This window comes from Polypterus senegalus, chromosome 9 (assembly GCF_016835505.1).
Source record: "Polypterus senegalus isolate Bchr_013 chromosome 9, ASM1683550v1, whole genome shotgun sequence".
NCBI lineage: Eukaryota > Metazoa > Chordata > Cladistia > Polypteriformes > Polypteridae > Polypterus > Polypterus senegalus.
The window spans coordinates 139,310,698-139,334,519 of record NC_053162.1 but is presented as its reverse complement, the minus strand read 5'-3'; the positions used below and the strand labels follow the sequence as shown (position 1 = coordinate 139,334,519).

At 36.5% G+C, this 23,822-nt stretch overlaps 1 protein-coding gene across 4 annotated transcripts in view; it reads left to right on the top strand.

Annotated features, from left to right (window-relative positions):
• The window catches only part of zbtb44 (zinc finger and BTB domain containing 44), a 92,233-nt gene that overhangs the window by 12,716 nt on the left and 55,695 nt on the right, over positions 1 to 23,822 (top strand). For 2 of the 4 annotated variants that reach the window (XM_039763988.1, XM_039763990.1), the window contains exons 2-3: positions 7,531 to 7,676; positions 21,302 to 22,361. The exons of 1 other annotated variant lie outside the window; for it this stretch is intronic. In XM_039763988.1, the coding sequence (XP_039619922.1) occupies positions 21,341 to 22,361 (1,021 nt within the window). In that variant the 5' untranslated portion in view covers positions 7,531 to 7,676; positions 21,302 to 21,340. The remainder of the gene's footprint in view (positions 1 to 7,530; positions 7,677 to 21,301; positions 22,362 to 23,822) is intronic. One more of the 4 variants, XM_039763989.1, reaches the window with a different exon arrangement.

Below are 23,822 nucleotides of genomic sequence, written 5' to 3'. Positions count from 1 at the left end.
TTATGGGTTATGCAGGGAATTCCTAATGACGTATTCGAAATTCCGCATTATGGTACATTTCCAAAGAAGTAAATATTACCAATGATGTCGGGGGAAAAAATAACCGTGTCCAAGTGAAGATTTTTATAGATCTGTACTAATAAAAGGCAAAGCCCTCACTCACTGACTCACTCATCACTAATTCTCCAACTTACCGTGTAGGTAGAAGGCTGAAATTTGGCAGGCTTATTCCTTACAGCTTAGTTACAAAAGTTAAGCAGGTTTCATTTCGAAATTCTACGCGTAACAGTCATAACGGTCGACAACGTCCGCCATGTTGAACTTTCTTATTTATGGCCCCATCTTCACGAAATTTGGTAGGCGGCTTCCCTGCGCTAATCAAAACCAATGTACGTACATATTTCGGTGGTATGATGCCACTGTCGGCCGCCATATTGAACTTTTCAACGGTGTTTGTTACTTATGGGCCCATCTTCAAGAAATTTGGTACGCAGGTTCCCGACGCTAACTGAATCCTACTTACGTACATATATACGTCCATAGCCCACGTTGTTGGCTGCCTGCCTATATAAGGCTGTCCGTCGCTCCAGTCTCTACATTCCCTTCCTTGCTTCTCCACGGGATTCACGTCTCCGTGCTGATAACTGCAGCCTTTTTATTTAATCCACGGCTTCTCCGCTGTTTTATTGTTCATTTATTATGATTACAGTTATTGTGTAGGTATTTTAGACTTACTTTACATTGTTCAGGTACCCATTTCCTTTATCATTCCAACCGTACCCCCATTAACATGTCTATCGAGGTGATCACCATCGATCAAAGAACTGTCACTTACCGAGTGGTTTCCATGCCCGGAGATGGCACCTACCTTTTCCATTCTCTTAGTTACATATTGCACGGCCATATCAGGCTCACTCTTGATATCCAGAGGAACATTGTGTCTTATGTATTGAATGACTGGGACAGGTTCAAGGTGTGGACTGATGACGGTAAAGGTGATAATTATACTACACAGGAGCACTATCAGAGTGAAATGCTTAAGCCCTTCACCTATGCATCTGCATGTGAGTTGATGGCTGCCGCTGAATTGTTCGGTTGTCGCTTTCAAGTGTACCGAAATGGCCAAGTATTTTACACCTTTCAACAACTGCCAATGCCTCTTAAACATCTTAGATTCACAGGTGACTATTTCAGTAGTGGACACTTTGATGTTTATGAATGTTTAAACTCTCAAAAGCTGGATATGAAGTTATCGATGAAACCGGATGTATACTTACAACGCTTGACAGATGCCGAATGTCTCTTCAACACAAGTCCTACAAATACTGTCATAATTGAAACAAACCATGAAACTCAAACCGATTATGACAGCAGCATACTTATGACAGCAGACTTTTGCCACTGTCCTGCTCCACTGACAGACTGAGGAGATCGTTCCTCCACCCCACTATGCGACTCTTCAATTCCACCCGGGGGAGTAAATGCTAACATTACTCAGTTATTGTCTGCTTTTTTATTTTTAATTTTTTTTTCATTTTTATTACTATTTAATTTAATATTGTTTCTTTGTATCAGTATACTGCTGCTGGATTATGTGAATTTCCCCTTGGGATTCATAAAGTATCTATCCATCCATCCATCCAAACGGTGAGATTTGAATCAAGATTACTGTTCACATGGCCAACTGTACGTTGCATGCTCAAGAGTAAACTCAGCGCACAGCTTGGTCATATTACAACCGGAGGGCCGAACTCACAATGTGGTATACAAAGAGATTCTTAACAAATAATTATTGGTATATTTTCCCTCAGTTTAAAAAGATTTAATTTTCTTCTTAATAAAAATTTTAAGGCAGTACTTCACCGCTGCGAAGCGCGGGTATTTTGCTATATTTTATAACATTTGGAAACCGTTACAATGTTTTCTAATTTATTTTTAATAAACTGACATTGCAAAACCAATTTGTTTTATATGAAAAATTCTCTAATCAAAAATGATCTATAGACTGCTCATCAAAATTGATGTTGTCACGCAATAAATTTCTTAACTCACTATATCTCAACCTACGAGAAATCGCAAATTTCAGGAAAGATTAACTGCCTAACCAGCTTTATGTGGTGAAAACATTTGCATAGTAAGTAAAATGACCGCATTTTTATGTAGAAACAATGAATTTCATTATCGTTATTAAAGATATCGATTATAATGAAAAATCATCAGATTATATTGCATTGTCGGCATGAAAAAAAATGACTGCATCTCCAAGCATGTAAGTAGTAGGGTAAAATACTTATGTAAGACCGTAAGAGTGCTTCCCCTTTGAAAAATCAGCCAACATTTTGTAAACAATATTGAAGACCAATTTGAAACATGAAGAACATGCCTAAGTAGACTGTTTCCGCACAAAGTACGTACCCAAATGTTTAAAATTTGAAAGTACTGGTAAAAATGTGCCCTGTACAGCACATATAATTTTTTTTTCTCCAGAAAATTGCACTTGTCCGCGGACAACTGAAACCGGAAAAACATGCTTGTCCGACGGTCAAGTTACCCGTGTCGGACGAGTCTTGGCGTTGGATTTCCGCACCCCTGAATAAGTCCATATTGTACAACCAACTCTGCCTGAATTCTAAAATATGGAATAACAGCAGGTTCAAGTCTTTTTGAAGTATAAGGCTATTCTTTGGTAATATAAGTCTTGACCTTTTGTAAAATAGGGCATGCAGCACAAGCACTTTGAAACTGATCTGCAGCAAAGTCAGCAGATACTAGCGTAGCAAATTTCTTGTCAGGGTTTTGTTCTAATACTGTCTCAGACAGTGGCAAGCACGATAAGTAGTCAGCAGTGATATTTTCATGCCAAGGATTATACTGAATACTGCAGTTTAATGACATAAGTCACGCTGACCACCTTGCGATTCTGAGGCCCGCTGGCCCTTGCTAGTGAGTGTTGTTGTTACTTGACAGTGATCAGTGCGTAAGGTAAAATGACATCCCCACAAGTAGGTACGTCATTTTTTTGTGGCCCACATGCAAAAATGAGCATCTTTTTCAAATGGGAAGTACTGTCTTTCACAGTCTGACAATTTATGGAATGCAAAGGTAACAATGTTCTGAACTCCATCATGATCTTGCATAAGAACAGCACCAATACCGTAATCCGAGGCATCTGTAGTTTTAGCTGTAGGCAATGAAGGCTCAATAATTGCAAGCACTGAGCTGGTAGCAATATGATTCTTAACATGATTATACCAATCTTGTGCAGCATTTGTCCAAGAAAATTCTTCAGAATTCCTAAAAAATACACAAAGAGGTTCTGCCATAGTGGCATAATTTGGAATAAATTGCATAAAGAGTGTACGTCATGAGGTGGTGGAGCTTCAGTTACTGCATTTATGTATTCTACATTGGGCTGAAGGCCAGCAGAAGAATTTATATGGCCTAAAAATGTTAGTTAAATTTTTCTGAATTGACATTTATCCATATTAAACTGTAGCCCACTGTGGAGAAGAAAAAGGAGTACTGCTTTTAACTTGCATTCATGAACAGATGGTGATTCCCCATAGACGATGCTAGTATTGGGGACATCATTTGCTGAAATTAACCCTGGAGCCCTGGATGCCAGTCTATAGTGTACTCATTTAAAATGAAAAATTCCATCATGTGTTATACATACCATAATATCTCTCCTGTCCTCATGCAAAGGTATTTGATGGTAAGCATTTTGAAAGTTAAGGGTAGAGACATTTTAGCTCTTCGAAGCTGTGTAAATACTTCTTCAACGTGTGGTAAAGGATGGCTGTCTGTTACCACAGCTTTGTTTGGCTCATGTAGGGTCTACCTATAATCATATTTCACGTGACTTTTTCTGGATTACTACTAATGGTGACACACAAGGTGAAGAATCATTTTTTTCTATAATGTCTTCATGGTCAAGCCTCTTTAAATCTTTAGAGACAGCCACATGGACAGAAAGTGGCAGACAAAGTTTCTGCAGAACAGGTGCTACCACATGTCATAGTTTAACCTTATATATGAATCTATTAGTGGCAGATAGTATAGGAGCATTCTTAACCTTCATTACTGTCATCTTGTATAAAGCATCATTTGGCATTTTCTTGGCTGCAATTGTCCATGTCCATAGAAAGGCCCAAGCCAAACTGAGCTGCTCCCAAGGGCACAATGTAAAATGTAGTTTCTGTGTGATTTGTATCCCTTATAAAAAAGTAATACATCCCAGTATGGGAATCAGTTACTGGTTGTAAGTCATTAGTTGCACATTTGAATAGGCAAGTGGTACCGGTACATTACTAAAATGCCAAGGAAGAATTCTTGTGGCAGAATGGAAACTGATGAGCCAGTATCCACAAGTTAATCTTCTTGAACTGGTTGGCTGCCGGCAGCTTACAAGGACACTGATGCACCTGAGACCTTTTCACCATTGTGCAGCTGTAGTGTCATCAATACCACAACAGTAAAGTCAGACACAGTAACTTATTGTATAGCACAAATGGATGTGGCACCATGACATACTTGAGCAAAATGTCCAAATTTACTACACTGTCATAGCAAGGTACATTTGAGATCCACAGTGATAACATGTTTTTTGTTGCACCTCAGTTAAAGGCTGGTCTGTTGTTGTTTGTTTTGCAGGTGCCCATACATTAAATGCAGGGTCCAGCATTTTTATGTATAGTATTAACAGACAATTCCGTATTTGCAGCCATGGCTTTAGCTCTAGCCACAGCACATTCAATTTGCCCAGTGAGAGCAATCGCTTTTTGTCTCTAGTAGTAACTGCTGTTAAATGTAAGACATATTTGTTTTCTCTATGATTTAGTCTCTGAGCCTGTTATCTGTTAATGTGTCAAAACCACAATTAACAATGAGCTTGCGCAATGTGGCAACATATTGCAAAATGGATTCACCAGGCTTCTGTGTTCTTTCATGAAATTTACTTCTTTCAGCCACAGCATTCACTTTTGGAATAAAAGTCTTTTAGTGCAGCAAGACCCACAGCGAATGCAGCATCAGTAACAGCAAGAGTGTAGAAAATACAGTCCCTAGGTCCTGAATTAACAGGGTGCGTTTACGTTTAGGACATAGTTCTCAAACATCATAATTCAAGAGTTAAAGTGTTATTGCAGGCTCACCTAGAGCTTCGAAAAATGTGTGAGCTGGTAAGAGTCCAAAAGTCGCCATCCTCATTGCCAATATGTTGCATAGCTGAATTAAATGTACTATGTAATATTATTAGTTTTTCCTACTTTTTTCTCCTTTTCTTTACCCTCCACTTCCTCCTCTTCACCTTTCCTCACACCACCCTCTACCTTCTGACAAATTACATCAGTGTCTCACATACACACAGATGACAAATAAACAATGTAAAAATTAACTGTAGAAGGCTGCAACATCTCAAACTATAAAAATTATGGTTTTCCTACAATTCACTTTTACATATTCTTATGGTCCTTTGACAATGTATATTTAGAAAAGTAAATATGTTCATTGGCATAATAATTGTCAATTGTCAGTGGAGATACTCCATTGTAATATACAGTACATTCACAGACTGAATTGGGACCCCTACCCAGCCCTCCAAAGTAGTTTACATTTACATGAAGGTAGTACTAGGGTGTTGTACTGTGTTAGCTATAATGAATGTAGTGAGAAGTCAAGCTAAATGACACCTTTTATTGACTAACTAAAAAGATTACAATATGCAAGTTTTCAAGGCGATTACATCTTGCCTGAAGGAGGGGCCTGATTTACCTCAGAACTTGCATATTGTAATCTTTTTAATTAACCAATAAAAGGTGTTATTTTGTTTGACTTTTCACGGTTTACATGAAGAGAAATAACTGAACACTAAATAAAAGATACTACTTTTGTGAATAAAATTTAATGCATTTTCATTTGTTTAATACCATCATATGTATTTTTACAGCACAGCTATATCCATTAGAAAATTATTTCTAAACCACCTCATCTTGTAGCCAGTTGGTCGCTGATTGCTTTCATAGGGTGTGCCAGTTCCCCAAGTGGTACTCTGATATTCACCTTCATTTCACACCAGGGCATCCCCTCCCCCTGCTATTACATTTGCTGACCATTTCATCATAGGGGACAACACACACCCCCACTCTTACTTTTGTGCTCATCTTAGCAAGGGAGAGCCATACGCTTTTGGATCATGAGTAAACTTTAAAAGGATAAACTGAGTCGCAAGACCTGCCGTAAAACACAGCCATAAAACACTGGTGTCAAACTTAGATCCTGTATATCCACAGTGGCAGCAGATTTTCATTACAGGTACTTCCTTAATTAGTAACCATTTATTGTTGCTAATGGAACTTTTTGAGACTTGCTTTTTAATATCCAGAAACCTCCCTTGTTGCCAACAGCCAAACAATAATGAGATACAAAGCAAACATGATCCAGTGTGTACAATATATGTTTCAATAAAATATTTTAAATAGAAAAATTTGAAGGCCTGAAAAATATATATAATGAGAAAATCAACAGTTTTGAAAATGTCTGGTGAGGGAAATTGAGAGCACTAGCAAGCTACTATTTTCAGTAACATCTCACTAACACCGTAAGTTAATTGGGTATCTGTTGGTTAAGGAAAAATTACTTTGTATTGTAATTTGTTTTCTGTTATTTGTAAAGCACTTGAACCTTCACATCTGTATAAAATTTTACCATGTAAATAAGTTGTTTTTGTTACAGCCCAAAGTGTTACATAGTAAAACTGTATTTATTCACATGAAAAATTTTTGTTATACTTTCAGTTTTATAATTTATGACTTGCAACCCGGTTTTATTCTTTCATGTTACATTGTTCTACAAATTAGAACCTTTTTAATGCCAGGATATTTTTATATATGGAACAGAATCCTATATGGGAATTGTTCAGAAAACACTCCTAGAATTTTGCCACTGATGTACATTTTCTGCTGAGAGATTTAAATTACACTAAACACCCTTCATTTTCATTTCATTTCACTATTAAAGAGACATTTTTGAAGTTAATTGATAAGAAATCTCCATCCTTTCATTTCCTGAGCCCACTTATTCCAATACCATTTAGGGGCAGGAGCATATTTTCGCTTTACTGGGCACAAGGCAGGAATAAATCCTTCAGTATATTTTAATGTGGTTAACTAAAATCGAATAATAGTGAATTTAAGGTGCTGTATGTATTATATGTTTGTGTGTGTGGTGAATGATCTTTCAGTTATTTTAATTTATGTGAAGGCCTAATCAAATCCCATATACATATAAAAAGCTGAAATATAAATTTGCTAAGCTAACTGCCTTTGAAGTGTTGATTTATCGTACGTTTATTTAATAATAGTATCTTCTTGCATCAATAGCTATATGCCAGTATATGAATTGCTTGTGGTGAATTTAAATATAACTTGGCAATATTTAAAAATATCAATGACTAAATCTAATTTTGTCATAAATTGGGTAGTTTACAGTATGAATTTTTAATCCAATTATTATTTCTTTGTGTCTTCACAGGTTTTTAATTTTATTGACTCTGCAGTAATTTAGTAGATTCAAGAAATGAATTATGTACAGACTTTGTTTGCTATACTGTGTACATAATGTACATTTGAAAGAAAATTTTACATTTTATTGAAAATTTCTTCAGTCTTCACAGGAAGGTGAGATTCAGATTAAGACCATTACGGTATGGTTGATCAAATTTGCAAAAGTGTGTTATTTTGTATATTTAAATTGATTTTCAGTGGTATTTATACAGTACATTCAATATTAAATACTGTATATTTTAGTTATCTTAACATTGAAACTGTGCCAGTAGGTTTTAATGTATGTAAGAGTACAGAGGTTACAGTTTAATTTTAAACATATATCCTGATAAATCAAAAATCTGAATATATTCAGTACTTCACATTTTACCATATTAATTTCATCTCACTGAGTTTCACTTTAAAATTATTGCAACTGCTGGTTATATGTGTGATTATCACATTTTATTTCAAATAGAAGGTTAAGTTACTTGCATGTTACCTTGTTGAATCTGCTATCATTGTCAATAGCAACTAATAATAGATGACATTTAGGCTTTTAGGGTCTTATATATGTACATTTCAGTTTGAGTTAAGTTTAGTTATTGTTAAGCAATTCAGATTTACAAGGTAAGTGTCAACAATGTAAAGTTTAAGGCATTTGTGTGTGTGTGTGTGTGTGTGTGTGTGTGTGTGTGTGTGTGTGTGTGTGTGTATGTATAGTGAGTTCGTGGTTTCAGCATCCTGAATTCAAATGCTGCACTTGGACATCGTCCTTGTGGCATTTGCAAATTCTGACTGTGTCTACTTGGGTTTTCCTCAGGGTACTGCAGTTTTCCTTTAACATTCACAAAGATGTATGAGTTAGGAATATTGGTTAATTCCAAAGTAGCCTATGCATTGGTGCGAGTATGCAATTGGCCTTGCGATGGACTAGCACCCTGTCCAGAGCCACTTTATGCATTACATCCATTCCTGTTGGAATTGACACTAGGCAATTGCAATCCTGAATTGGATTAAGCACATTTAAGAATTATATGTTAACTATATATTCACATGCACAAAGTTTCATTTGGATATGTGCAATGTTTTTTTTTCATTATTACTAAGTATGTAACAAAGAAAAAAATGTATGACTGTAATGTTTCACTGTAATATGTTTTAATAAAAAAGTACCTGTCAACATGCTTGACTACTTGATGTACTATACTTTTGGATAACACAATATTGGTGTTCATGAGACATGAGAATAGTACAATGGTTTACATACTTCTTAAAATTACAAGAGTAAAAGTATATTTTAATATATAATTTATAGGCTATATGCCTACAGTTTTTGGAATGCTTCCTCTAATTATGTTAGAAGATGAGGGAGTGAAGTGATTAAGATATGTTACAGATTGGCTGCTGTACCATTTGACTTGTCAGGTTTTTGTTAGGTAATTAGTTTGATATGGTAATTTGTGAGCCAAATTTATAACTAGTTATATATTTGGTTTTGAAAACGTAATTGTTCATTTGATTATCAAGATATTAAAAAATGTTTTGCTTCTAATGAGACCAATTTGATGGAGCTGATTCATTTGAATTTGGCACAGTGGGTACTAGGATTGACACAATCCCAGAATTTTTTCACAACACTTCATACTTATTTGATACCATAGCAAAGACAAATCTCATTCATTTTATTAAACGTACCTCAATTATTCAAGTGAACAATATAGTTCCTTTTTCTATAATAGATTATCATATATGTAAATAATAATAGTAGCCACTTTAAAAGATTGTTATATTCATCAAGCAGTTATAGACATATCATTTTAGTAAATTAGTATTGGTATTCATAAATATTAAAATACAATACAGGGCTTTAATTTAATTTGTGTCAGATATGGAGAACCACCAGTGTAATAACCGGGGTAAGTTAGAAACTTTGTGGGATTTTCAGTATAGGATTTATAAAGAATTATATAATCATTTATTACCTGATTTGTCTTAAGATTTGCATGTAAATTTATTCTCTGATGTTTTCTGTCCAGTATCTAAAAAATATTGCTTAACCTCCTTAGCGTTAAGGCCCAAGCATTACTCAGGCTGCGAAAACCATGCTAAAAGCATTAGTCTACAGATGCATCTTACGTAAACATTAGAACTGAGAATCACTCGGGCTGTGAAATTGCTTTCAGTGCTGCCATTTTTGGTGAAATTATATCTTGAGTGTAGGCTTTCACTAATTATGAAATGTCTGCACTTTACAAAAATGAAGACTTTGATGAGAACACCCATCCAGCACCCAAAACAAAGAAAATTTGAGAGATATATCAAGCGATTGTAGTAAAATTTCAGAGCGTTTACATTCCAGACAGTGATGTCGGTATCAATGAAAGTCTTATGGCTTATATGGGCAGACTGTCATGGATACAGTACATCATGTCAAAAAGAGCAAGATTTGGCATACAGTTTTACAAGCCTTATGAACCTAAAGCTGGATATATTTGGAATTCATTTCTGTACATAGGGAAAAGGACAATGTTTGATTCGAAATACAATCAGTATGGCATTGCTGCATCATCGGTGCCAGCTTTGATAGATGCTCTGCTGGATCAATCTTACTTTGTAAATGGACAATTTTTTTTTTTTTTTTGCCATAGCTATTTGCAATCTTACTGCAAAGAAAGACTGACACATATGGAACAGTGCATCCTAACCATTGTGGCATGCCTGAAGACTTTGGCAGAGCTAAATTACAGCGAGGTGTGTTAGTAGCTTGGCAAAAGTGTAAAGTACTTGTTCTGAAATGGAAAGACAAGAAAGATGTTTGCCGCTTTAGCACAGTACATAATGCAGCAATAGTCACTGTACAGGAAAAAGGCAACAAGCAGATTATGAAGCCTTCTGCTGTGGTCGACTACAGTAGCATGATTGGCGGCGTAAATTGTGTAGATCAAGAATTGACTTTCTATTCCATTATGCGTAAGCAACAAAAGAAATGCTGCAAAAAGATATTTCGTCATCTGGTGGAACAGTGCATTTGGAATGCATTTGTGTTATACAAACTAAAAACTGTCAAAACTGTATCTCATGCAATCTTTACATGCCAACTTGTAGAACAAATCATTGCTGCACATTCATTGTCCACACTACTACTAAAGAGAAGTACAGTACACCCCCAAGATTTGTGGGGGTTACGTTCCTAGAGCACCCATGAATTGTGAAAAACCGCAAATTTTGGATGTGGTTAAAAAAATGGCTATTTTCATAGTTTAAACCCTAAATATGCCCCCAAAACACTTTAATATAATTTCAAACTCAGCTTAATACATTACCTTAAAATAAAGAATGTAAAGGTAAACCTGTATACTGTACTGTCTCCCGCAGTGCTAGAATGTAAAATACAGATGTTACCGCTATATGTACTGTAATTCATGCAAGCGCGTTTTCATTGCCAGAAGCCTTAGACGGTGCAGCTCGTTTCGGCGGCATCTTGGGGCTTTAACCCTTAAACTGCCATATACTTGGGGGTTGATGCATCCCTGGATGCCAAGTACTGTTTTTGCTGCACTTTAAGTAAACATCACAATTAACAAAGAAAAAGTGAAATTTTAATAGAACACCTTTTTTCATGCAAAGAGCATCACAATTACTGCAACACTGATCATTTTTCACACTGCTAATGAACTGTAAAAACTATTTAAAAAAGCTACTGGAACAATATGCAACTGATGCCATGGATGTAAATCACTGAGCCAACTGCGCTTGAACTGGCTACATGCAAGCACACAGAGGTAAGCACTAACGCTGGTATGCTAGTCTTAGTGCGGCTGCAGTACTGCAGGGTATCACACTTGGGTCACAAAAACACAGGAGATTGTAGAGACAGGAACTTTATTTAAACACTTCAAACAAACATGTCTCTTTCAGAAGTTAAACGAGCTCAGTGTGCAATTAGTTATCGATTAAACAATAGACAAACATCATATGGGAGCACAACCCCCAATAGGAGCAGAGAATGTCTGGGGGAGGAGAGAGAAACAAAGCAATCAGTCAAAAAGGACAGGTGCTGTTCTGGATTTCAATTAAACGGAAAACACAAGAACACTCTGCTGGAGATGTATCACAGTCAATCGGCCGCAAGGAGAAATGAATAACACTGTAGTGGTCCGGTGCCGCTAAGATTCACACTGTCGAGAAGATGGTGAATTATTTATTTTTATGGTGGAGATTCCAGGGACGCACCCAGCCTTGCAAACCAACCAAGCAAACCGGTAACCAAACAGCAAATAAAGAATGCAATGAAAACAAATGAAATAAGAAAATAACCATACCACCCCTGTTCCCCTTACGGTGATTACACATTAAATACAACAAAGCGCACACAGTAAGTAAATCATGAAAAAGTTAATGAAAAACGGCAACGGATGAAATGTAATGATGAAAATGGATAGTCCAGAGATCCGCACGTTGAATAGGAATGTAAAGATAGTTCCTGAAATGGTGAAGATGGGTGGACAGGTTCAGGAGTGCCCCTTTCTTTGCAGGATGGCCATGAATCCACTTATAGTCCTCATGTACACAGTCAGACGGCAGACAATACAGACACACGAAATGATCCAGGACAAAATTAATAAGTACAGGTAACCCAACAGAAGGCAGACAGACAGGAACTTGAAACACAAATTACAAAAACTTTTTTTTTTGCTTTTGGTCACTGGCCTCCTTTTTAAAAGCTGCACTGACACCCTTTGACCTCAAAAGCCCCAGTACCCTCAGCAGAAGACCAATCAGATCCACTGTAGGGACTGCTGGGAGTTGCAGTTTCAAATTCTATTGGCTACTTTCAACATCCCAAGCTGCGGTTCTCTCTAGAGTACAGTATTGCCACGAAAAAAGCCATAAAAATTGCGGAGGATATTTGCTGTTTCCGCTAACAATTATTAGTTAGGTTCTAAGGAAAAATCCACGAATGACAGAGGCTGTGAACTTTGAACCGTGACTTTGCGGGGGTCTACTGTAGTCAACCCAGCACATTGTGGATCAATCCAGAGCATCTTATTTCTATCTAACTCACACCTGTGCAGTGTGCTGTTCAAAAATCTGGAAAGAAAATCAGAAAAGAAACAAGCTATTATTGTTCCGACTGGGATTCTGTATTGTGTCTTTCACTGTGCTTTACGGTTTATCACACATTATATGCCGTTTTGGCATCACTAGGAGTATTATTATTACTGTTATTATTGTTTATTTCATTTTTTTCCATCATTACTGTTATTTGTATTAATATTATACTTGTATCTATACTAATAAAAGGCAAAGCCCTCACTCACTCACTCACTCACTGACTGACTGACTCACTCACTCACTCACTGACTCATCACTAATTCTCCAACTTCCCGTGTGGGTGGAAGGCTGAAATTTGGCAGGTTCATTCCTTACAGCTTCCTTACAAAAGTTGGGCAGGTTTTATATCGAAATTCTACGCGTAATGGTCATAACTGGAAGCAGTTTTCTCCATTTACTGTAATGGAGATGAGCTTCAACGCCGTGGGGGCGGAGTTTCGTGTGACATCATCACGCCTCCCACGTAATTACGCAGTACATAGAAAACCAGGAAGACCTCAAAAAAGCGCTCAAGAAAACATGCATTATATAATTGAGAAGGCAGCGAAACAATAAGAAGCGAGCGAGTGACATATACAACCATATTCATGAGTTCTGCTACTTCGGAAACAAAGCACGATGTAAACCTACACTTTAAATTAAGTTCATAGACAGGCTGCCGCTGGCGTTTGTAATTTAGTGCCTGCCCATATAAGACCGTCCGTCAGCGGCAATCCAATAGCAAACTGCTACGGGTAAATATTCACGGGTGAAGGACTGTGCTTATGGAGAGGAAGATGAGATGGTCAGGGTGGTGTTTGACACAAACTCAGCGAAACTGCGAGAGAAAGTTTTAAGTGCCAGGACTAAGGTAACATTAAATACAGCCATGGACATAGCAGGAGATGGCACCAGCACAGCTGGGAACCTTCGATGCATGTACACCGAGTGGCTCACGTGAACTGACGCAGTGCACAGATAAAAGGCAACAGTTCCAAAGAGCGCTGAACAAAAACCGAATTACACAATTGAAAAGGCAGCAAAAAATATGAAGCGTCTGATACATACAAGCATATTCATAAATCCAACTACTGCGGAAACAAAGCACATGTTGGAAAAAGTCAATGTCCCGCTAAAGGAAGACTGTAAAAAAAACCCGTGCATGCAGTGTGTCAGGTCTCAGATAAAGAAGAAGACGAGCTGTTTATTGATGCAGTAAGAAACGAATCGATGAATGAAACCTGTCATCTTTACAACGATTGACAAACACGGAATGTAACTTGAACACAACACATCCTACAAATACTGAACCTGATTGAAAGAAATAATGATAATCAAATCCTTGATGACCGTAACACTCACAAAACAAATACTGTATATTGACAGTCATGTTACGTTATTTTTAAAATGTTCCCTTTTCTTTTTCTAGCTTTTTTAACACACTACTTCTCCGCTGCGATACGAGGGTATGTATGTATGTATGTATGTATGTATGTATGTATGTATGTATGTATGTATGTATGTATGTATGTATGTATATGTATGTGTGTATATATATATTATATATATATGTATATATATATGTGTGTATATATATATATATGTGTATATATATGTGTATATATATATATATGTATATATATATATATATGTGTATATATATATATATATATATATATATATATATATATATATATATATATATATATATATATATATATATATATATATATATATATATATATATATATATATATATATATATATATATATATATATATATATATATATATATATATATATATATGTGTATATATATATATATATATGTGTATATATATATATATATATATATATATATATATATATATATATATATATATATATATATATATATATATATATATATATATATATATATATATATATATATATATACGATCTACATACTCGAATAGTGGATACTTTATTAAGCCATCAATGATTGTTTTGGTAAAGCCATACTCAGTGTATTCATTAGATGAACGGTAAAAAAGTAAGGGCGAGGGGAGGATGACTAATTGAGGCATGCAGGCTGTAGTGCTTGGCGTCAACTCTATCTGAATTGATCTGCGATCACATTTGAAAAAATATATCTTTTCAAGTTCTATTTAGTCCATATGTGTCAAACTCAAGGGCAGGGCCACATCCGCCCAGCGTGTAATTATGTCCGGCCAGCGAGATCATTTTATATACTGTATTATTGTTATTAAAGCCCGGGTATATGAAGTGCTGGTAACACAATAAACTACAGATCCCATAATGCAGCGCTTCAGCTGCCTTGCCAAACACTTGCCGCGTTAATCAAGTCTACCTTATGATGCTGCAAGTTATTGCGAAGCTAGCTCACACGATGCTGAAGAGAAAAGTTGATTCTGAAAATCGAGCCTTTAAAAACCGATGGGAGGCTGAGTATATGTTTACTGAACCTGTGTGTCTCATTTGTGGAGCTAATGTGGCTGTAATTACAGAATTTAATCTAAGACGGCACTATAAAACAAAACATCAGGGTAACCTGAAAGACCTGAATGTAATGCAGAAGATACAGAAAGCAGAAGAATTAAATAAGAATCTGACACTTCAGCGGACGTTTTTACCCGTGCACAATCACAAAGTGACTTCAATTGAGGCTGCTTTTATGGGAGACACAACCACTTGCCCCACTTTCCCTGTTACCAAGTAATGTTAAACCAAGTCGTCACTACGGTGTTCCCAAGTACGCACTTTGCTGATAAACTGAGCGCACTGAGTTTGCACGGCGCTTTGGTGACTTTGAAGAACAAAAAAAGTCCGTCTACATGCGGCTCGAACCTTGTGCATGTTTGGTAGCACATATCTGTGTGAGAAGCTCTTCTCAGTGATAAAGACTAACTAAACAGCACACAGGAGTCGCCTCACTGATGAGCACCTGCAATCCATCCTGAGAATCTCCACAACACAGAACCTCACACCAAACAGAAACGAACCTGTTGCCAAAAAAAGATGCCAGGCGTCAAGCTCTATAATGACATATGAGCAAAGACAACTGAATGATTTGATTTGTTATTGCTGAAAGGAACACATTTTATTTATATTTCCAGGTTTTGTTATGCAGCATGTTCATATTTGAATGTGTATAATTTTGACAGGATATATTTTTATGGAGAGCAAAATCTTTTGGGATATTTAAAATCTAAATTTATTTTTTATAAAATATAAAATTACATAAGAGTAAAGAAATTTGAATGTTTGTTCTTTTAATGTTTACTTTATTTTTAACTTGTATAATTTAGACAGGATATATTTTTATGGAGAGCAAAATATAAGTTGTTTAAGGTTTGAGTTGATTTATTCAGGAATAATATTCCTGTCTGTTTTTACCATTCCTACCAAAGATATTTCTGTCAACTAAAGAAAAATTCCTTCTATTTAAAATTTAAATAGAACTTGAACAAATACGATAGTTCATAATATCCACGCAGACTTGCACGTAAGAGCGGGAGTCATCCGTTTTAACAAACAGCGTATTGCACTGATACGAAATAGCTGTGTGTGTATATATGTAGATATGTATGTATATGTATATATATGTTTATATATGTGTGTGTGTGTGTGTGTATGTATGTATGTGTGTATGTATATGTATGTATGTGTGTGTATATATATATATATATATATATATATATATATATATGTATGTATGTATGTATGTGTATATATATATATGTATATATATATATATATGTATGTATATATATATATATGTGTATATGTATAGATATGTATATAATATATAATGTTTGTGTGTGTGTGTAAATATATAATATATATGACAGCAACACTCATCACTCACAACAGTGACAAAACAATTACATTGACAATCATGTTACGTTATTTTCAAAATGTTTCCTTTTCTTTTTCATTGCTTCTTTAACACACTTCTTCTCCGCTGCGAAGCGCGGGTATTTTGCTAGTTAATAATATACAGTGGAACCTCGGTTAGCGAGCATAATTCGTTCCGGAAATGTGCTCGCAGTCCAAAATACATCAAAGTGAATTTCCCCATAAGAAATAATGGAAACTCAGATGATTCGTTCCACAACCCAAAACTATTCATATAAAAATGATTAATCTATACTAATAAAAGGCAAAGCCCTCACTGACTGACTGACTCAACTTCCCGTGTAGGTAGAAGGCTGAAATTTGGCAGGCTCATTCCTTACAGCTTCCTTACAAAAGTTGGGCAAGTTTCATTTCGTAATTCTACACATAATGGTCATAAGTAGAAGCTATTTTTCCCCATTTACTGTAATGGAGTTGAGCTCGAAAGCCGTGGGGGGCGGAGTTTCGTGTGACATCATCACGCCTCTCACGTAATCGCGCATTACGTAGAAAACCAGGAAGAGCTACAAAAAGCGATGAAGAAAACATGCATTATATAATTAAGAAGGCAGCGAAACAATTAGAAGCGAGCGAGTGACATATAAAACCATATTCAGCGGCTCACGTGAACTGGACGGCGCGCAGACAAAACCAACAGTTCCAAAGAGTGCTGAACAAAACCGAATTACACTGCTACGCTCAAATAGACAAACCACACGCCGTGGCGCAATAGTAGAGCCTTAGCCTCTAGCGCCAACGTCCGAGGTTCGATTCCCGAGAAGGGATGCACTAAGTATGTATGCACGCTTCTCGATTCATTTTACTTTCGCATTCCCTTGGTTTGAGACGTATGAAAAAATATGCGGTTAACACAGAAAGACAGATCTCCAATTGAAGCTTCATGAATAATGGATACTTTATTCGCGATCAATGATTGTTTTGGTAAAGCCATACTCAGTGTATTCATTAGATAAACAGTAAAAAAGTAAGAGTGAGGGGAGGGTAACTTACTGAGGCACACAGGCAAAACCACAATAGCACGCGGGCTCGTCATATATATATATATGACAGCAACACTCACTCACTCACTCACTCATCACTAATTCTCCAAATTCCCATGTAGGTAGAAGGCTGAAATTTGGCAGGCTCATTCCTTACAGGTTACTTACAAAAGTTAAGCAGGTTTCATTTCGAAATTCTACGCATAATGGTCAACAACGTCCGCCATGTTGAACTTTCTTATTTATGGCCCCATCTTCTCGAAATTTGGTAGGCGGCTTCCCTGCACTGACCGAAACCAATGTACATACTTATTTTGGTGGTATGATGCCACTGTCAGCCGCCATATTGAACTTTTCAACAGTCTTTGTTACTGATGGGCCCATCTTCAAGAAATTTCGTACACAGGTTCCCAACGCTAACTGAATCCTACTTACGTACATATATACGTCCATAGTCTGCACCTCGGTCACCGTGTTAGGTGGCGTTGGGTCCCTCATCCCAACGCCTCCCACGTTGTTGGCTGCCTGCCTATATAAGACCGTCCGTCGCTATGGTCTCTACATTCCCTTCCCTACTTTGCCACGGGATTCACGTCTCCCTACTGATAACTACAGCCTTTTTGTTTAATCCATGGCTTCTACGCTGTTTTATTGTTCATTTATTACAATTATAGTTATTGTATAGGTATTTTAGACTTACTTTACATTGCTCAGGTACCCATTTCCTTTATCGTTCCAATCATACCCCCATTAACATGTCTATTGAGGTGATCACCATTGATCAAAGAACTGTCACTTACCAAGTGGTTTCCATGTCCGGAGATGGCACCTGCCTTTTCCATTCTCTTTGTTATATATTGCACGGCCATATCAGGCTCACTCTTGATATCTGGAGGAACATTGTGTCTTATGTATTGAATGACTGGGACAGGTTCAAGGTGTGGACTGATGACGGTACAGGAGATAATTATACTACACAGGAGCACTGCAAGAGTGAAATGCTTAAGCCCTTCGCCTATGGTTCTGCATGTGAGTTGGTGGCTGCTGCTGAATTGTTCGGTTGTCGTTTTCAAGTGTACCGAAATGGCCAAATATTTTACACCTTTCGACAACTACCAATGCCTCTTAAACATCTAAGATTCACAGGCGACGATTTCAGTAGTGGACACTTTGATGTTTATGAATGTTTAAACTCTCAAAAGCTGGATGTGAAGTTATCGATGAAACTGGTTGTATGCTTACAACGCTTGACAGATGCTGAATGTCACTTCAACACAAGTCCTACAAATACTGTCGTAATTGAAACAAACCATGAAACTCAAACCGATTATTACATCAGCAATCCAAGTTGTGAGATTTGAGACAAGATTACTTTTCACATGGCCAACTGTACGTTGCATGCTCAAAAGTAAGCTCAGCGCTCAGCTTGGTCTTATTACAACCGGAGGGCCGAACTGACAATGTGGTATACAAAGAGATCCTTAACAAATAATTATTGGTATATTTTCCCTCAGTTTAAAAAGGTTTAAATTTCTTCTTAATAAAAATGTTAAGGCAGTACTTCGCCGCTGCGAACGGGTATTTTGCTAGTACAAAATATAAAGTAAAAAACATAAAACAAATTAACTTTCACTTTACCTTTAAAAAGAATCATGGCTGGTGTGAGTGAGTTTCTAAACTCTTATAGGATTCCACCCAATGGGACGACACGCGGAAGAGTGTCCCAAAGCAATCGCAGTCTCCCAGCGCTGTAGCAGTTCACCCTATAAGCGTATCCAAAAAGATCGCGGACATGCTATAAGCGCCTGCCGTCGCTGGGTGATACAATGAATATTATAAAGATCCCGCTACAATAAATAACTGCGCTGTTGCTGTTTCAGGCTGAATAAAGCTGGTGTTGTTAAAGTACTGAGACTCAGCTTCATGTTTTGGGGTGCAAGACGGGGACTCGCACTTCACAGCACACACAGACACACACACACAGTCACAATGCTGTAGTAAACAGTATACGCTCGTACGGATGTTGACTATATGAGTGAGGCACGCAGACTCAGACGGAGAGAGAGAAGAACCATCAGCTCAGATCACATGACGCTCAGCAGACAAAGTGTATCCATACTACTCGTATTGCAAGACATCGCTCGTTTGTCAAGTCAAAATTTATTAAAAAAATTTAGCTTGTCTTGCAAAACACTCGTAAACCAAGTTACTCACAAACCAAGGTTCCACTGTATAATGTTTCATGCCAAAAAAGCAACTCTATTTACATGTTTTTTTAGAATAAAATGCAGCACTAAGGAGGTTAAAATTAATACTACTTAATCTATACTGTTAATGAATTCTTCAATAATTTAGGATATTTTGTTTTAAACCAATTCTTTAAAGCCCCTTCAGTAACAACATGCATTTAAAATCTGGTTTGTCAGCCAATCACTTTGTCTTTAACATATCCTGTTGTAATATTTATATTTGGATCACTAGTTGGTTAAAAACTTAATAATCAGACTGTAAGCAGTTCGGTCAAATTGATTCAAATTTCAAATGTCCCAAACTCCTGGAGCTTTACTTGTCCAAATATGTCCCTTGTGTGTTATATTTATCCCAGCTTCCTGTGTGAAATCAAACCTGTCAGTTTTACATTAATGTATTTCAGAATTCCCCTAAAGAGACTTTGTTGTGCTTTTTTAAAATGTCTTTTAAGAGTGATTAGACTTTGGTATTGCTTATGACAGAATCAGACAATTAAGTTGGCTAACCTAGCCTGTAGTCAATTAGTTGTAGCTACCGTATTAATAAAAAAGATTGCTTTGTGCTTTATGGCTTTCAAAACAGTAAATACATTTTATTTTGGCATTAATAGAGCAGCTCATTTCATCACTGGCATAAACAAGCCAAGCAGCCACTTTCTTTGCTACAACTGTCACTATACTCTTAACTGTAATGCATTTTTGGTTCTTCTACAAAGTTGAATTATTTACACCAGTTACAAAATGGATGGATGCTTGCAGTATAAACATCAGTTGAAATAATCAATATAATCAGAGAATTAATATGAAACCTCCATTCACTTATTGTCTGTGTAGGACACTGTACTGAAAAGTAGTTAGTCTCTACATTTCATCTCTACTTAGAAATTTGTAAACACTGCAAGTCAGCTCACACCTAATCAGTCAATCATTGTACTCTCGGAGGACGCATAGATCATTTTGTGAGCTGACTTAATAATGAAATAAAATGAAAGCCAATATGTGAATGTGGGTGTGTGTTTTTTTAATAATAAGCATAATTGCTGCAATCAGGCACTGAAATTCTCATGCCTTGAACACATAGCCCTTTCAGACATGACTTCAACTGTTTTTTCTTTTTGACATCTCTTAATGTGATTTGCTATATCACCACTGTTAATTACCAACTTTCAATTCGTCCTACCAATGCTGTAAAAAAACCTAGTACTGTTGCAGTTTCGGAATCTGGGTATCAACTAGGTACATAAGTGTTCTTGTGACATCTATAATGGATACAGGCCTGTTGGAAAGTGAGCAAGGGCAGTCAAACTTGTACACTTTTTTATCTTTTGATTGCTCATATTTGCTTCTGTTACTCACCAATGTGATATTAGTAGGTAACATTTAATTAGTGCAAATAGAAAAATCTGTTATTACTAATTGTTACTACCCAGTTATTTATTGCTTATTTAATACTTTTTAGGCTGTGTTATATTTAATGCAGGCTGACGTGTATTTTTTTGCATCCTTTTAACAGGTGATACAATATTCTAAGTACCTGGTGACAGTTGGAACAATGGGAGTTAAAACATTTACTCACAGTTCTCCTACTCACAGTCAGGAGATGTTAAGCAAGTTAAATATGTTGCGGAATGAGGGACATTTTTGTGATGTCACAATTCGCGTCCAAGACAAATTGTTTATGGCACACAAAGTCGTTCTGGCATCTTGCAGTGAATTTTTTAGAACAAAGCTTGTTGGAAAGCCAGAAGAAGAAGATAAGTGTGTCTTGGACTTGCACCATGTAACAGTAAGTGGCTTCACACCACTGTTAGAATATGCATATACATCAACTCTTTCAATTAATACAGAAAATATTATAGATGTTTTGGCAGCTGCTAGTTATATGCAGATGTTCACTGTTGCTAGCACCTGCTCAGAATTTATGAAATCAAGCATCTTATGGAACAATGCCAACAATGTACAGCAAGATAAACCTCAGGAGCCTACAGTTGAGAACTCTAATAACTTGAATTTGATTCCCCAAGATGGCAGCGTTTCTCCAGTCTCTTCTGAGTGCAGTGTAATGGAGAGAACAATACCAGTTTGTAGAGAGTCACGTCGAAAACGGAAGAGTTATATTATGATGTCACCCGAGAGCCCTGTTAAAAGCAGCACACAGACAACTCCTCCTCAAATCCCCAACCCTTCTACTTCTTTTTCAGAAGCACAGTCTCAGCCTGTGGACTCTTCATTATCTTTTCCTTGGACATTTCCATTTGGGATAGACAGACGTTATCAATCGGAAAAACCTAAGCAGGCGGATAGCCCAAGGAACTTAGAGCAACCGGGTCCATCAGATGTAACTCGAAGACTGACTGATTATCTAAGTTGTGACAGTGCAAAGACTGCATCTCCTCTGGCAACTGAGGAGGATGTTCGCGTCAAAGTAGAGCGATTGAGTGATGAAGAAGTTCATGAAGAAGTGTCTCAGCCGGTCAGTGCTTCTCAGAGTTCTTTGAGTGATCAACAGACTGTACCAGGAAGTGAACAAGTTCAAGAAGACCTTTTAATTAGCCCACAGTCTTCCTCAATAGGTAAGCATTTTTTCTTGTTAATTAGTGTTATTTTTTTGTTTTGACTTAAATTAAAAACAATATATTAAAAGGTGTCCAATTAAAGTTATAACCTGACCTAGTATTTTTTTATGATGATGCAGAAATATCAAACACAGCACCTTTTGCACCCCAAACTTTCATTTTATGACCTTCATAATTCAAGTTAAGGTTCTAAGTGGTTAGAACTTGTAATACCATTAGTAGGCAAAAAGCTGAGACCAACGGCGCACTAGTGCCTGATAGGGTATAGTTGTGTACACACACATTGGGCTGATTTAGAGTTGTCGATTGGTGTAACACACAGTACATACTGTGGAGCAAGCAAGTTTCACTTTTTGTAGTAGGAAGAAGCTTTCATAACAAAAAACGTTTAGCAAGAAGAGCAAGGACGTTTGTACTGTGTTAGCCATTATGACTATAGCGAGAAGTCAAGGTAAGACCTGAAGAAGGGGCCTGAGTTGCCTCAAAAGCTTGCATATTGTAATCTTTTTGTTAGCCAATAAAAGGTGTTATTTTGCGTGACGTCTCATTACAAAAAAAGCAAGATATTAATAATAATAAAGTGCTAACCAATGTAATAGTATTAACTATTCTTATAAGTATATTATTTATTGAATATTAAAATTAAACATTGTTTTGTATATCCAACCATAACTCTTTATAAAAATCTTCGCACATTACAGATCAGATATTTGTTTCTTATCCAGTTGATAAAAGTCTGTAGCAAACTAATACAAAGACATCAACTTAATCCTTAAATAGTCACTGTTATTTAGTGTGTAAAAGAGAGGTTTAAAAGTGCTGCTACTGAGCTGAATGCAGCAATCTCTTAACTTGATGCGGACTCCAGAATACTTAACACTAACATATATTATATAAGTCATTTTCTGCAATGTTGTAAAAAGTGACTGGGCCCCATTAGAGCCCTGTCTACTGAAATTGTGAGGCAGAAGACCTAAACAATGCACTATCTTGCTGTTCATTATATGCAAAGTAATGGCTAGAATTTCTGCTAAACGTAAATCATTAAGTTATAATAAAACACAAATACAAAGAAAATAATGCTCACACTTTAAAGTAACTAATGTTATTCATATATGGAGTAATGTTCAAGAGTGTGTATAATTTACTAAGTTATGTGAATAATTGCTAATAGATTCGCACATAACTGTGGACAGGTTGGGTGCATTTTTTTCCTTATTCAAATTTTGTAGTAAAAGCATGTTCATTATCCTCACTGTATTCCAGATTAAAGTGAAAGTCCACAGAGAAAATGCTATAGACCAGCAGACGTGTGCCCAGTATAACACATAGTATTGTAATGGTTTATGCGGTTAAGATTTTAATCCTTGAACTGATAGCATTCGAGGGAATGACGACCTTAGTGGTAAATAATGTGTGAGTCCATTGTCTTCTTATTGATTAGAAAAAAACGAAAAC